Below are 12017 nucleotides of genomic sequence, written 5' to 3' on the forward strand. Positions count from 1 at the left end.
CTTATCTGCTGTTACTATGGGGACGCTGGCTGGGGTGCTGAAGCCAGATCATCGGTGGGGGTCAAGGTTGGAACCCGGAGGATGTCAGTGGGATTCACTTTCGTGGTCGTGGGGGGTCCTCTGCACATGGCTTGATGAAACTTACATTTCTTTTGGGTCTCGAAGGGGAGACTGCAGCGGCTACACCGGAAAGCAATCCGTTTGTTGTAGGTCTTACGAACCTGTTTGCTGAGGGCCCCGAGGGTCTGGACTCCATGGACGGGGAGACAGAAGGGGCAGAGGAGGAGACCTGTAGGGAGCGGGTACTGGAGGTAGATGTGGTCTTCTTCCCCTGCCTCACCCTCCGTGGGGAGGATCTCTGTTGTGCCTGCAGACTTGCCAGGTGATTCCTCTGGGTCTGGTAGAGAAGCTTGGGGAGATGAAGTCGCTCTTGGGGGGGCGCTAGACTCACTGGCCACATTGTCTCTTTGCCTGGAAGGACAGCGTGCGGCATTGAGATCTTGGGCTCTGAAGTGCATTCCCTTCGAGCGGCCCTCCTCCGGACAGCCGGGTGGTAAGTAATTTTGGGGTCTGGGGTTGAGGAGGTGGTTCCTTCCGGACCATCCCTCTCTGGAGCAGCGGGGCAGCGATCAGCATCCTGGTCCTGGGTCGCCGGGGGGCTCCTCCGGTGGCATCCTTCCCAGCGGGGCAGCGATCAGCATCCTGGTCCTGGGTCGCCGGGGGGCTCCTCCGGTGGCATCCTTCCCGGCGGGGCGGCGATCAGCATCCTAGTCCTGGGTCGTCGGAGGGCTCCCGCGGTGGCTTTCTTCCTGGCGGGGCGGCGCTCAGCATCCTGGTCCTGGGAAGCGGGCAGGGTTCTCCGAGGGTCTCCCTCCTGAAGAGCTGTTGAGATATCCTTGCTCCTGGATGTGAAGCCCCGAAGAGCCGTCCTTCTGGAGCCAGGTCTCCCTGCAGAGGTATCCACGGGGGGTTTCTTCAGCCAGCTCCTAATGCTTTTGTTCTTGCAGGTGGTCTGGGTCTTCTGTGAGGCACCAAGGGTGATCTTCAGGATAGGTTTTTGCTGAGCTTTCTGGAAAGCGGGAACAGCAGGAGCCGATGACAGCGTAGCTGAAGCTGAAAGAGTTTTCTTCCAAAATAAGAGAAGTGGAGTATATCTTCAAAGCAGCATCAATTTTTTCAAAAATGGCTGCAGGAGATTCCATCTTCTGGATGGGTGTTTGCAGTTGTCCATCAGAAGAAATTAAACTGATAAGAACAGACACTACACTTTGAAGCTTGAGGAGGTGAAGTTACTCCTGGGGGAGTGCTGGACTCACTGGCCACAATATCTCTTTGCTTGGAAGAGCAGCGTGCGGCATCGAGATCCTGGGCTGTGGAGTGCATTTCCCCTTGGAGCGGCCTTCCTCCGGGCAGTAGTTTCGGGGTCCCAGGTTAAGGAGGTGGCTCCTTTGGGAGCATCCCTCTCTGGAGCAGCGGGGCAGTGATCAGTATCCTGGTCCTGGGCAGTGTGAGAGGTTCTCCGGGGGTCCTCCTCCTGAAGAGCTGGCGAGATGTTGTTGCTCCTGGATGTGAGGTCCCGAAGAGCTGTCCTCGTGGTGCTAGGTCTCCCTGCAGAGATGTCCCCAGGGGCTTTCTTCAGCCACGTGCGGATTTTTTCATCCCTGTTGGTGGTCCGTGTCTTCCTTGAGGTGCCAAGGGTGGTCTTTGAGATGGGCTTCCACTGAGTTTTCTGAGAGGTAGAGGATGTAGGAGTAGCAGCAGCAGAAAGTGGAACTGGGGGTGTCTCAGGAGCAGAGAGAGAATTTTCTTTCAGAATAGCAGCAGCAGAATACATCTTCAAAGCAGCATCGATTTTTTTCAAAAATGGCAGCAGGAGAATCCATCTTCAGAGCAGGTGTTTCAGATGTCCATCAAAATAAATTAAACTGATAAGAACAGATATAACTTAGATAATATTTTTACTTCACGGTCCAAGAGACACAGACAAGGTTTTCATCTCGAGGCCAAAAGACCAAAAACATCAAGACACTTAATCACGGCCTTTGATAGGCCAAGAGACTTAAAAATTTTATTAAAGTTAATGTTTAAAATCAAATTTACACAAATTAAGAGGGAAGGTACTCTACATCTGGGGTCGGGCTTGGGTTATGGGGGATTGTGAGTATTGGTTACAAGATTCACTAGGTACATACATATCACAAAACCAGCATAGATCCAGATTGGGGTGTGGGAGTTTTTAAAGCGTCAGTGGATAAGTGGGCTTGAGTACGCCACCCATGGAATGTATTAAGAGTCCAAATCGATATTGGTGTAGATAATAAGTACATGGGTGGGGTGTGTCCCTCAGTTCGTCAAGGAAGGAAGTGGGTTATTTCACTGGTCGGTGTTCTCGGTTACTTGACCTGGTACTGGCGGTGTCCCGTGATGTGTTCCATGTAGATGTCTCTGGACCACCTGATGGTGTCAGACACCATGAGCTGTCTCATGAGCCGGGCGTAGCATCGACTGATCCCACACGCTCTCAGTACTGGCTCGTTGTGGGGGTCCCATGCACCCAGGGCTCCCATGACCAGGGCATGGATCTGGACCTCATACCCCTGACCTACACTTGATATTAGCTTATAGAGCCGAGATGGGGTTTTCTACCTCACCATGACGAACTCCCAGACACACAACCAACACCATAATTAGGTAACTCCCCGAAATGACTCCAGTGGAAGAATTCAAAGCAAGAACCCTTAACACACAATTCTGTTCAAAGACAGACAAGTCTTGCAGCCGCCTTCCTCTCGCTGGTTTCCCTGTACGCTCTTAATTTGCACAAACCCACGCACTGACCCGTGACTAGCAATCTCTCACCGTTAAACTCTTACAGCAAAACAGGGCAAAAAAGTCTATGCAAGCATTGTACTGCAGCCCCAATGCTCTTTTCTGCTCCTTCCCACAAACTTTCTCAAACATACAGTCAATCACACAGTGACTAATATCCACCATGTTGCATGTATGTCCTAAGGCCCCAATCTGGCAAAAAACATCTATTTTAGAGTTTTACTTATCATTTCTTTTAATCTCCCTAAATTTTGTTTCCATATTGTAATAGAGGGATTATATCTGACAAGCCACAGTACAGAAATACAGTCTGTTGCTGCAAGCCAACATATTGTCTTTCTTGGTGATTACAAAGAACCAGTGGAGAGCTCCCTAAATCACAATGAAGCAAGCTTTTTTAAAAAGAAAGCATCCAGGCCCAAATCTCATTGGCCTTACCCAATCCCTTGAGTCCAACTTCATTGAAAAATAGGGGCAAGCGGTGAAAGATGAGATTTGGGCTCTGCAGGCCACTACTGTTTTATTATTCAACATGCTTGGAGGCCTGTAGTCAAAGAGTTATTTTTTGTGGGGAGTGAAGAAAACCCAGGGAGGGAGTCCCCGCTGGGGACAGCTATTCCCTTGAGTTCCTTCCTCAGCCTCCTGACCTGCTTACGCTCCCCTCATACCTTCCCTCTTGCCCCGCCCACTCCGCTCAGGCCTGAGCCGCCGGCCACACCCACAGCCTCCCCCAACCCACAAAGGGAACTACACTTCCCGGCAGGCGCCAGTGCTTCCGGGATGCGTGGCCTGTTCCATTACCCCGGGGTGGGGGTTAGGGCTAACTTTCTCCCACCAGTGTGTTGCATTCATAAGGTCCAACGGACTGTACCATGGTTCGCACACCCCCTGTGCTCCCTTCCCTCCTCCCGCGCCGCGACCGGCGGGAGAAGTGGCGGTTGGTGCGGAGCCGCCTCGGGGTCCGCGCTGGTCGGTGTAGCTGTGTAGGAGGGAAGCGCCTCCCGCCGCGTGAGGATGCAGAGCTCGGACCTGGGCAACAGGGAGCAGGGCAAGCTCTGGCACCGCAAGCCCGCCCCGGCCGCGCAGCAGGGGTAACGGGGGAGGACTCGGAGGGAGGGGGAGGCGGGACGAGGAGACCGAGGGGGTAGATGTTGATAAGCTGCTCAGGATGAAGGCCGCTGCAAGGGCGCAGCCAGGGGGCTGGGGCGGGGAAGCCCCTGCGCAGGTCTCCGAGCTGTGGGCTGGCCTAGGAATAGCCCATCATGAAGGAAACAAACATCAAGAGGGGGAAGGGATAGCTCAGTGGTTTGAGCACTGGCCTGCTAAACCCGGGGTTGTGAGTTCAATCCTTGAGGGGCCATTTAGGGATCTGGGGAAAAATGTGTCTGGGGATTGGTCCTGCTTTGAGCAGGGGGTTGGACTAAATGGCCTCCTGAGGTCCCTTCCAACCCTGATCTTCTAGGAGTCAATCAAAAGATTTCTCCCCAGGCCAGAAGTCTGTAATACTTTTATTACAGATCTTATGCTGGCACTTAGTGGCCTTGCTCATGGATCCGGTTGTGTTAGGTGCTGTACAAACAGAACGAAGCCAGGCTTGGCCCCAAGGAGTTTCTAGTTTAAGCATAAGACCAAAGACATCAGACGGATCCCGACAGATGGGAGAGTAGGGCGAAACAATGAGGCAGTATGGGTCAGCATGATAGGTCTCAGCACACCCCTTGTCCTAACTGAGTATTTTGTAGGCTTCATGGCCAAGAAGAGTTATAAAGCGGGATTTGAAAGTAGATAATGAGCTAGCCTTGCAGATGTTTACAAGAACACCACCTCCTGCCTTGTGGGGCAGCATAGGAGAAAGTACAAAAGTGCTTGTCTGAAAATTTGACGTACGCAGTGGAAGTTGGCGCTTTGGGCTGATCAGAGGAGAGCCTCAACAGCTTGATAGTGCTTGAGAGGTGTTGGTGAGGGTGGAGATTGAAAACAAGCATCTTATGTTTGATACCATAGAGAAGAAGGAGCCAGTGGAAGGACTCAAAGAGAGGGGTGACATGGTCAAAGTGATGGGCTAGGAAAATAATCTTAGCAGTAGCATTCTGAGTGGATGTGAGTGGGACAAGATTGTATTTGTCAGGGCTAGAGAGAAGGATGTTGCGGTAATCAAGTTGCGAGATGAGAGCCTGGACCAGAGTTTTAACTGTGTTGATGGATAGGAAAGGCCATATTTTAGAAATGTTATGCAGAAAGAGAGAGTTCTCAGTTGAAGATGACGCACAGGTTACGGACCTGAGTGACATGCGGGATGATGGTATTGTCCATAGTGATCAAGAAAGGAGATAGTGGAGAGAGTTTGGGGGTGGAAAGCTAGGAGCTCTGTTTCAGACATGTTCAGCTTAAGCTGGTAGTTGGACATCAGCAAGGAGACATCAGAGGGACAGTAGCATTTGCTTATAATTTCCAAGCAAACATATTTTCAAAACCGCAACCTACAAGGATGCTTGTTACAAACCAAAGCAATATCTCATACAAATAATAAATAACAATATCCAACATATCTGCCTAATTATGGTCTCTTCTCTGTGGTCTTGTTATTGCAGCCCTTATCCTCACTCCTTCCTATTCCTCTCCTGCTAGCTCCTATCCTGTTGTGCAAGTTACCTCTTATTGTGCTGTATGTAAATTTAGGATGAGGTCCTGCAAATTCTTTTAGGTGGGCAGCACTGCATCTGTGCAGAGCCATTTCCAAGATCTAGCCCCTAGTCTGTAATCTCTTTTGGCAGAAGAGTGTCATGCACAGTACTGTATAAATAATACATGTCCTCCACAATTAGAGATTTCTCAAAATCAAGTACTACATTAGGATACTATTTGTTTATCCCTCATGCACACCACACCATGCCTTGAGCAATTAGGAGTTTGAACAACATAAGACATTCTATGATCTTGCAGACTGTGGAGTTGAGATTATGAAGAAAAGCACAAGACTCTGTGAAATGGGAATGATTAGGGGGGAAAAAAAGGAAAAGTAGACTCATGGTCAGGCTTAGTAAGAAAAGACCCTGAATCCTCAAGATTGGGGCTGCTTAAGGCTGCGGTCTGGAGAGAAATCCCCTCCTATGGGCCCTCTGATCTGCCACCGAGGAGAGACAGGGCCTGTGTGATTATATCCCCACAGGATATCTCTCAAACAGGGATTCGCCTTCAACAGGATGACACAGGCTTGGTGTTTAAAAATGACAAACTTCCTGAAGAAAATTACACAGTTCTAGTAGTATTGCAGTAAATTCATGTGCAAATTATTTTGAGGCATCATCAGTGTGAATAGCAAAAATATGCATAATCTCATTTTTAAAAATTGCATTAGACAAAATTGCTTAGAAAGTTCCCAAGAAAGTTTATTAGAAATATAGGCATGTGATGGTAGAGAACAAGTGCAAAAGATGAACAGATATAACTAGCATGTATATTGTATTCAAAAGTTGAGAAACTTTTTGTATAATAGGTATAGAGGTTCTGATTGTGACTCCATAAATTGAGTTTATGATCATTTTGCATTTTATTCCACTTAGAATGTAGCTGGGTTACTTTATTTTCAGAAAAGAGTTTGGATGGGGAGGTGAGTTAAAGACTTAATCTTCTGTAAATATTGCAGACTAACACAACCAGTCCTGTGAAAAGTTGGCTTTTAATTTTTGGTGTTGGGGTAGTTTTCCCATTGTACTTTTTTAATGGTACTCCTGATATTCTCCCATGATGAAAATATTACCAGTTACCATTATAATAAGAAACCTAAAATAAATAAGCTTAAAGTCCATCTGGACTCATTCTGATTGACCCTCACTTCTTTTCTAAAAATAATAGAGAAAGGGTAAACTTAGCAGGCAGGTTACAGTAACTCCAGCTCTTACCTCCTCCTGCCAGCTGGCCCATTTCTTTTGCCCTCTTGAAGGCCTTCTTATCTGGAGAAGAGAGGGGCCTGGGCCTCTCTTTTCCCCTTCTATTGATTCCACTGCAAACTGTGGGGTATAATCACACAGACTCTGTCTCCCCTTCCCACTTGGTGGTCGATCAAAGGGCCCCTCTAAAGGGATTTCCCTCCAGGCAGTTGCCCCTGGTTCTTGAAGGGAGGGTCAGACCCATGTGCTCTTCACTCTCCTACCCCAATCTTTTGGTGTTAGCTGCTGCTTTTTAGACTACCAATATCTCCTTGGCTGCTGCTACTGCTCCCATCCCCTGCTCACGTACAAACCAAAAGGATAGATATCTGTGAAAGACAGAAATGGTAGAGAGCCAGTTTGGTCTCATAATATCTTAAGTTATTAGTGTGACATGACAGAGATTGGCCTGACGCTAATTTTTAAGAATATAGATAAAAGCTGTCTTCAGTGATTTCCTTCCCCCCCCATAGCATATAATTCCCGACTCCACCTAATCTAAATGAATTTTTCTCATGAATCATAGCTACTTTTTAGTTTTTCATTAGATTTCTTTACAGAAGGTCTAATTCGCTTGTCAGACAGCAAATAATCTCTTGTGTAATATACTTTTAAAAACATTTACAAGTGTATGTTCTTCCTCAAAAGTCAATTCTATCAGAATTGCAAAAACATAACCTAAGAATGTTTTTATATTGGATACATTTTAATGATTGTAGAGAAAAGTATGCTAACAATGGTGTAATAAACCAAGAGATTTGTTTGCTTTCCTCATAGAGTCATAGTAAACATTATTCACAGTGCCACAGGATATCATTCAAAGACAATACGTTTTCTGAATGTGGCCTTTGACAGTTCTGGAGATTCTTTACTTGCTGGAGACCACCAAGGGAACATCTATGTTTTTGACTTGACTGGAAACAGGTAAACATTTCTCTTGCTGTGTGGCTCTCAGTTACTAATTTTGATAACCTATATTTTTGTCTGAGGTTTCTTGATATACATAAGTCAGTTTTTTGCAACACTCCTCCCACTTAAGACACTTGTTTCTGTTTGTTAAACTGGGTTTGTTTTGACTGTGACTGGTTGGGAGGGGAAGATTGCATGAAATTTTCTTTCACAAGGTAAAGTATGTTCAAACTGATTAGCATATTTGGTTCATTGGACACTGTTGAAGTGTTTCTGACTATTGGGCTGTGGTTGGTTTTTCTTTTGTTTTTTAAATAGATTCAGTCTTGTTCAGCGAACGATGCAGGCTTGCACTGCTTTGGCGTTTAATCTTCGCAGGAAGACTGAATATCTTGTGGCTTTGGCAGATTATTCCATTAAATGCTTTGATACAGGTAAGACACTTTAAAAATCTGACTAGAAAAATAAGAATAGTTTGATATTCATAGCAAATCCATATCACAATTAATCTAGCATGATAATTAGTTATTTCTAATCTGACTAGTTAACTACTAGTTAACTAATGGCTAACAATATTGGCAATTCATTGTTCAGAAGTTAATCTTCAGAGATAATGTTACTTTCCCCCCATTTAAGAAGTGCATTCTTACTGCTACTGTTTCAGACAATCTGGATTTAGACTCTTTTAATTAAGTAGTGGAAACCAACCAGATATCATTCTGGATTTTGGTATTCTTCCACCAGTATAATTGCTGAGGATTGTAACCAACTGTAGAACTAAATAGCTACTAATAAGATTATAAAGAAGTATATTCCTTGACAATCTAGCTTACAAAATGGTGAAATAGAAGTAGGCATTCATCTTGCCAGAGCTCTGAAGTCCTTCCCTCTCTTTTTTCCTTTCAATATGTATGCACACACAACTAAGAGCAAATTAAGTCTTTGGATGCATTTACACAAATCTTATTGACTGGTCCAAAGACTGCTGGCTGTTCACATGGTGCTGACTCTTTTTTTTCCAGCGTGATTTGGCAGTACAAAACAAGTTTTCAAATAGCTTAAATGCTTTGCTATGTGAGTAATTGATGTAGTTGCCACAAATATATTATCCAGTTGCCAGTGGGAGGGAAGGTGATAATGCAATCATGAATGGGAGAGAAGGTGGTCTGAGACAATCACTCTAAAAGATGGTCAACAGTATGAAAATGTGTTAAACTCCCATGCCTAAAAAATTAATCAGAATGTTGCATCAGATATAGAGGTTCCTATGGTCGTAGCCTGCTGTTCATTAAACCAACCTTCCTTGTATGTATAAATAGTAACTCACTCATTTCACCCACAAGTTAAAACAAGTGTTTGAACCTTCAAACTATGTTGTTTTTTGGAGGGAGGGGGTGTGGTTGAACATTGACATTCCCACTGGCAAAGGCTGCCTAGGAGGCATATCCAACTTGTGAACGGAGCCCAACAAACAACTTTTAAGACTGATCACTGAAGACAGATTAAACAAGTCTATGCAAGATTGCTGTAGAAGAATAACTTATGAAATCCATTACTTCCCACTGATCAGCAGAATGTTTTTTCCCATAGTGTGTAGGAATTACATAAAGGACAACTCACTTGTTCCTCATTTGTTCGATAGAGATGATAAATAAAGATACATTAGGCATTCTCAAGAGACCACACCCTTCAGATTGTTTGTACTGAAAAATACTAGGACTTGTTGTTTCACTTTGCATAACTTTTTAATCAATTTCATTTACACCATAGACACCAAGGAGCTAGTTAGTTGGATGAGGGGACATGATTCTTCAGTATCTTCAATCTCCGTCCATGGTTCGGGCAGATACGCCATTACTACATCCACTGATACAGCACAATTCTGGGATCTCGATACCTTCCAAAGAAAAAGAAAGTTGAACGTCCGCCAATCTGTGGGTATTCAAAAGGTCAGTAAAGAGTCATTAAACAAAGGGTATATAAACATACCTGAGAATACAACTACATACTAAAATCAGGAGTACTTAAAAATATTCTTTTAAAAAAATAGATCAATCTTTTCTTTGTCCTCTAACCATCTCACCTTTGCCATCAGATCTCACAAGATAAGGTTATGGGACAGTAGTTGTGGAGATCTGCAGGGAACACCTAATCACTGCATAAAGTAGTAATGTTTCATCAGTATTGAAGCAATGTCAGAGCACAGTGCTTGAGGGCACTATGCTGCAGGAGATTAGTTTGAAAGACTGTGCCTTAAGACGGAGGTCCTCACCACTTGCGGCCATTGAAAACCCATGACGCTTTTTCTAAAGCGTAGGGCTGTTAACTCCGGTTTCTTTACTGGATTCTAGCTAGGGCTATTACATTCTGGAAGTCACCCTGTAGCTTCAATTAGAGATACACCTTTCACTTCCTGTCTTAAAACTGTTGTGTAGTGAGCACTGTTCAAATAATTGTCATGTTTATCCCAGAGGTGCCTGCACTTCATTAGGGGATGAATTTGATATATCCCTTGTCAATCAGCAAGTGATTGTAGTGTATTCCACATTTAGCATATGTGAGTGGGTAAAGTTTTCTGCCAATAGCTTTTGGAATTTGGTAGAATCCATGAGTTTCCTTGTTGAAATAAACCATTAAACCAACAAAATAAAAAATTATGTAAACTTTGAATGAAAATTTACCATGTTGAGTGCAGATATATAATAAAATAATGTAACAATGCAATACAAAGATAATGGGGCTGAGCCGAAAGCCCTTGAAGTCAAGGAATGCTTTCCTGTTGATTTCAGTAGGACTTGAATCAGACTTAGTATAAGGAAATTCTCTGAAGAATGGGTCTTAGGTCTCTTGTGGGTTATGCTGTCCCTTCAGTAGAATTATTTCTCTGTATTTGATTATCAGTTATTGTTGTATTACAAATTATCAACCATGTAGTATTAGGTATATACAAATTTTGAAAATGCTAAATGAAGCTTCTATTTTAAAATACCAGCGCAGCTGAAGTTCAGGAATTTGTCTTTGTCATTGTAGTCTGTGAATGTATTGTAGAAACTTCAGATAACTATTATTTTTACTCACACTCATATTACAATGGCCACTATGTATTACAGAAATTAACATGAATTGTTTAATTGAAATGGCACAGATGAGACCCACCTCACCATCTGCCATTCCTTTCCATGAATGAGATAATTGCCTTCAGTCTGAGGTCCAAATTAAGGAAAAGCCAGGGTGATTAATGTTGCACTGCATCCTAAACATAAGGTAAACTTGGACTTCAGCTGGCTAACCTAGTCACTGATAAAACAAACACTATGTGTGCTGAGAGGATTTTACTAAAATCCCAAACTAGTGCCTCTCCTTTCTAAAGGTGATACTTTACATTAGGGGTTGTATGAATTTATCTTCTCATCAGGAAGCTGCGTGATTCAGTGAATAGGGCACTGAATTGGGAGTCAGGAGAGCTTGGTTCTGTTCTTGGCTCTGCCGTTCATTTGCTGTGTGTCCTTAGACAAATCACTTAACCTATCTGAGTCTCAGTTTCCCATCTTTAAAGTAGGGATAATTATGTTTACCCACTTTTAGTGCGTTAAGAGGTATGGGTAAGAAGTGCTGATATTATTATTAGAGTATGACTGGGGACACTGACTGTAAAGTTACATTCTGATTTACTTCCTGACCCATCTTGATGGTTTTGCACCAGTCCCAGCAGTGCACAGCTGGGATCCTAGTAAGATCTATATCACCTATGCTCAAAAAGTGCAGGAGCAAAAGCTAATGAATGAGACAAAAAGCACCTCATGATGTTAGTAGGTGAAGAGAGGCAGTTTTAGTTCAGAGAGGAAGAAAAGAGATGAAAAGGGGACATTTTGTTCTGTCCCTTCTCCCAGAGTGCCAAACTGCCATTTCAGCATTATTTTGTGGCCCTTTTTAAAACACTTTTTAGAGTAAAACAAAACCAGGAAACAAACAGAATACCCCAATTCATTAAAATAAAAGAACAGCAACTTTCAACTTGCTTTAGGCCAGAAACTGCTGCTGGAAGGGTAGTCATAGTCATAGGATTTTAAAAGGATTTTCATAGTAGTGGGATTTTAAAAATTGTAAATTTCATGATTTCAGATATTTAAATCTGAAATATCACATTGTTGTAACTGTGGGGGTCCTGACCCAAAAGTGGGATGGGGGGGGGGGTCGCAAGATTATTGTAGGGGGGTTGCGGTTTTACCACCCTACTTCTGCGCTACTGCTGGTGACAGTGCTGCCTTCAGAGCTGAGTGACCAGAGAGCTACAGCTGCTGGCCAGGAGCCCAACTCTGACGGCAGTGCTGCTGCCAGCACCAGCGCAGA

At 44.2% G+C, this 12017-nt stretch overlaps 1 protein-coding gene across 5 annotated transcripts in view; it reads left to right on the forward strand.

Annotated features, from left to right (window-relative positions):
- The first annotated feature begins 3711 nt into the window (after nt 1-3711).
- The window catches only part of TBC1D31 (TBC1 domain family member 31), a 36556-nt gene continuing 28250 nt past the window's right edge, over nt 3712-12017 (forward strand). For 2 of the 5 annotated variants that reach the window (XM_005288756.5, XM_005288758.4), the window contains exons 1-4: nt 3713-3920; nt 7536-7682; nt 7986-8101; nt 9438-9616. In XM_005288756.5, coding sequence (XP_005288813.2) covers nt 3844-3920; nt 7536-7682; nt 7986-8101; nt 9438-9616 — 519 coding nt within the window. In that variant the 5' untranslated portion in view covers nt 3713-3843. Of the gene's footprint in view, nt 3921-6416; nt 6440-7535; nt 7683-7985; nt 8102-9437; nt 9617-10819; nt 10932-12017 lie in introns of those variants that run through there. The other 3 variants (XM_005288761.5, XM_008165173.4, XM_065586079.1) reach the window with 3 other exon arrangements.

This window comes from Chrysemys picta, chromosome 2, assembly GCF_011386835.1.
Source record: "Chrysemys picta bellii isolate R12L10 chromosome 2, ASM1138683v2, whole genome shotgun sequence".
Classification (NCBI taxonomy): Eukaryota; Metazoa; Chordata; order Testudines; family Emydidae; genus Chrysemys; species Chrysemys picta.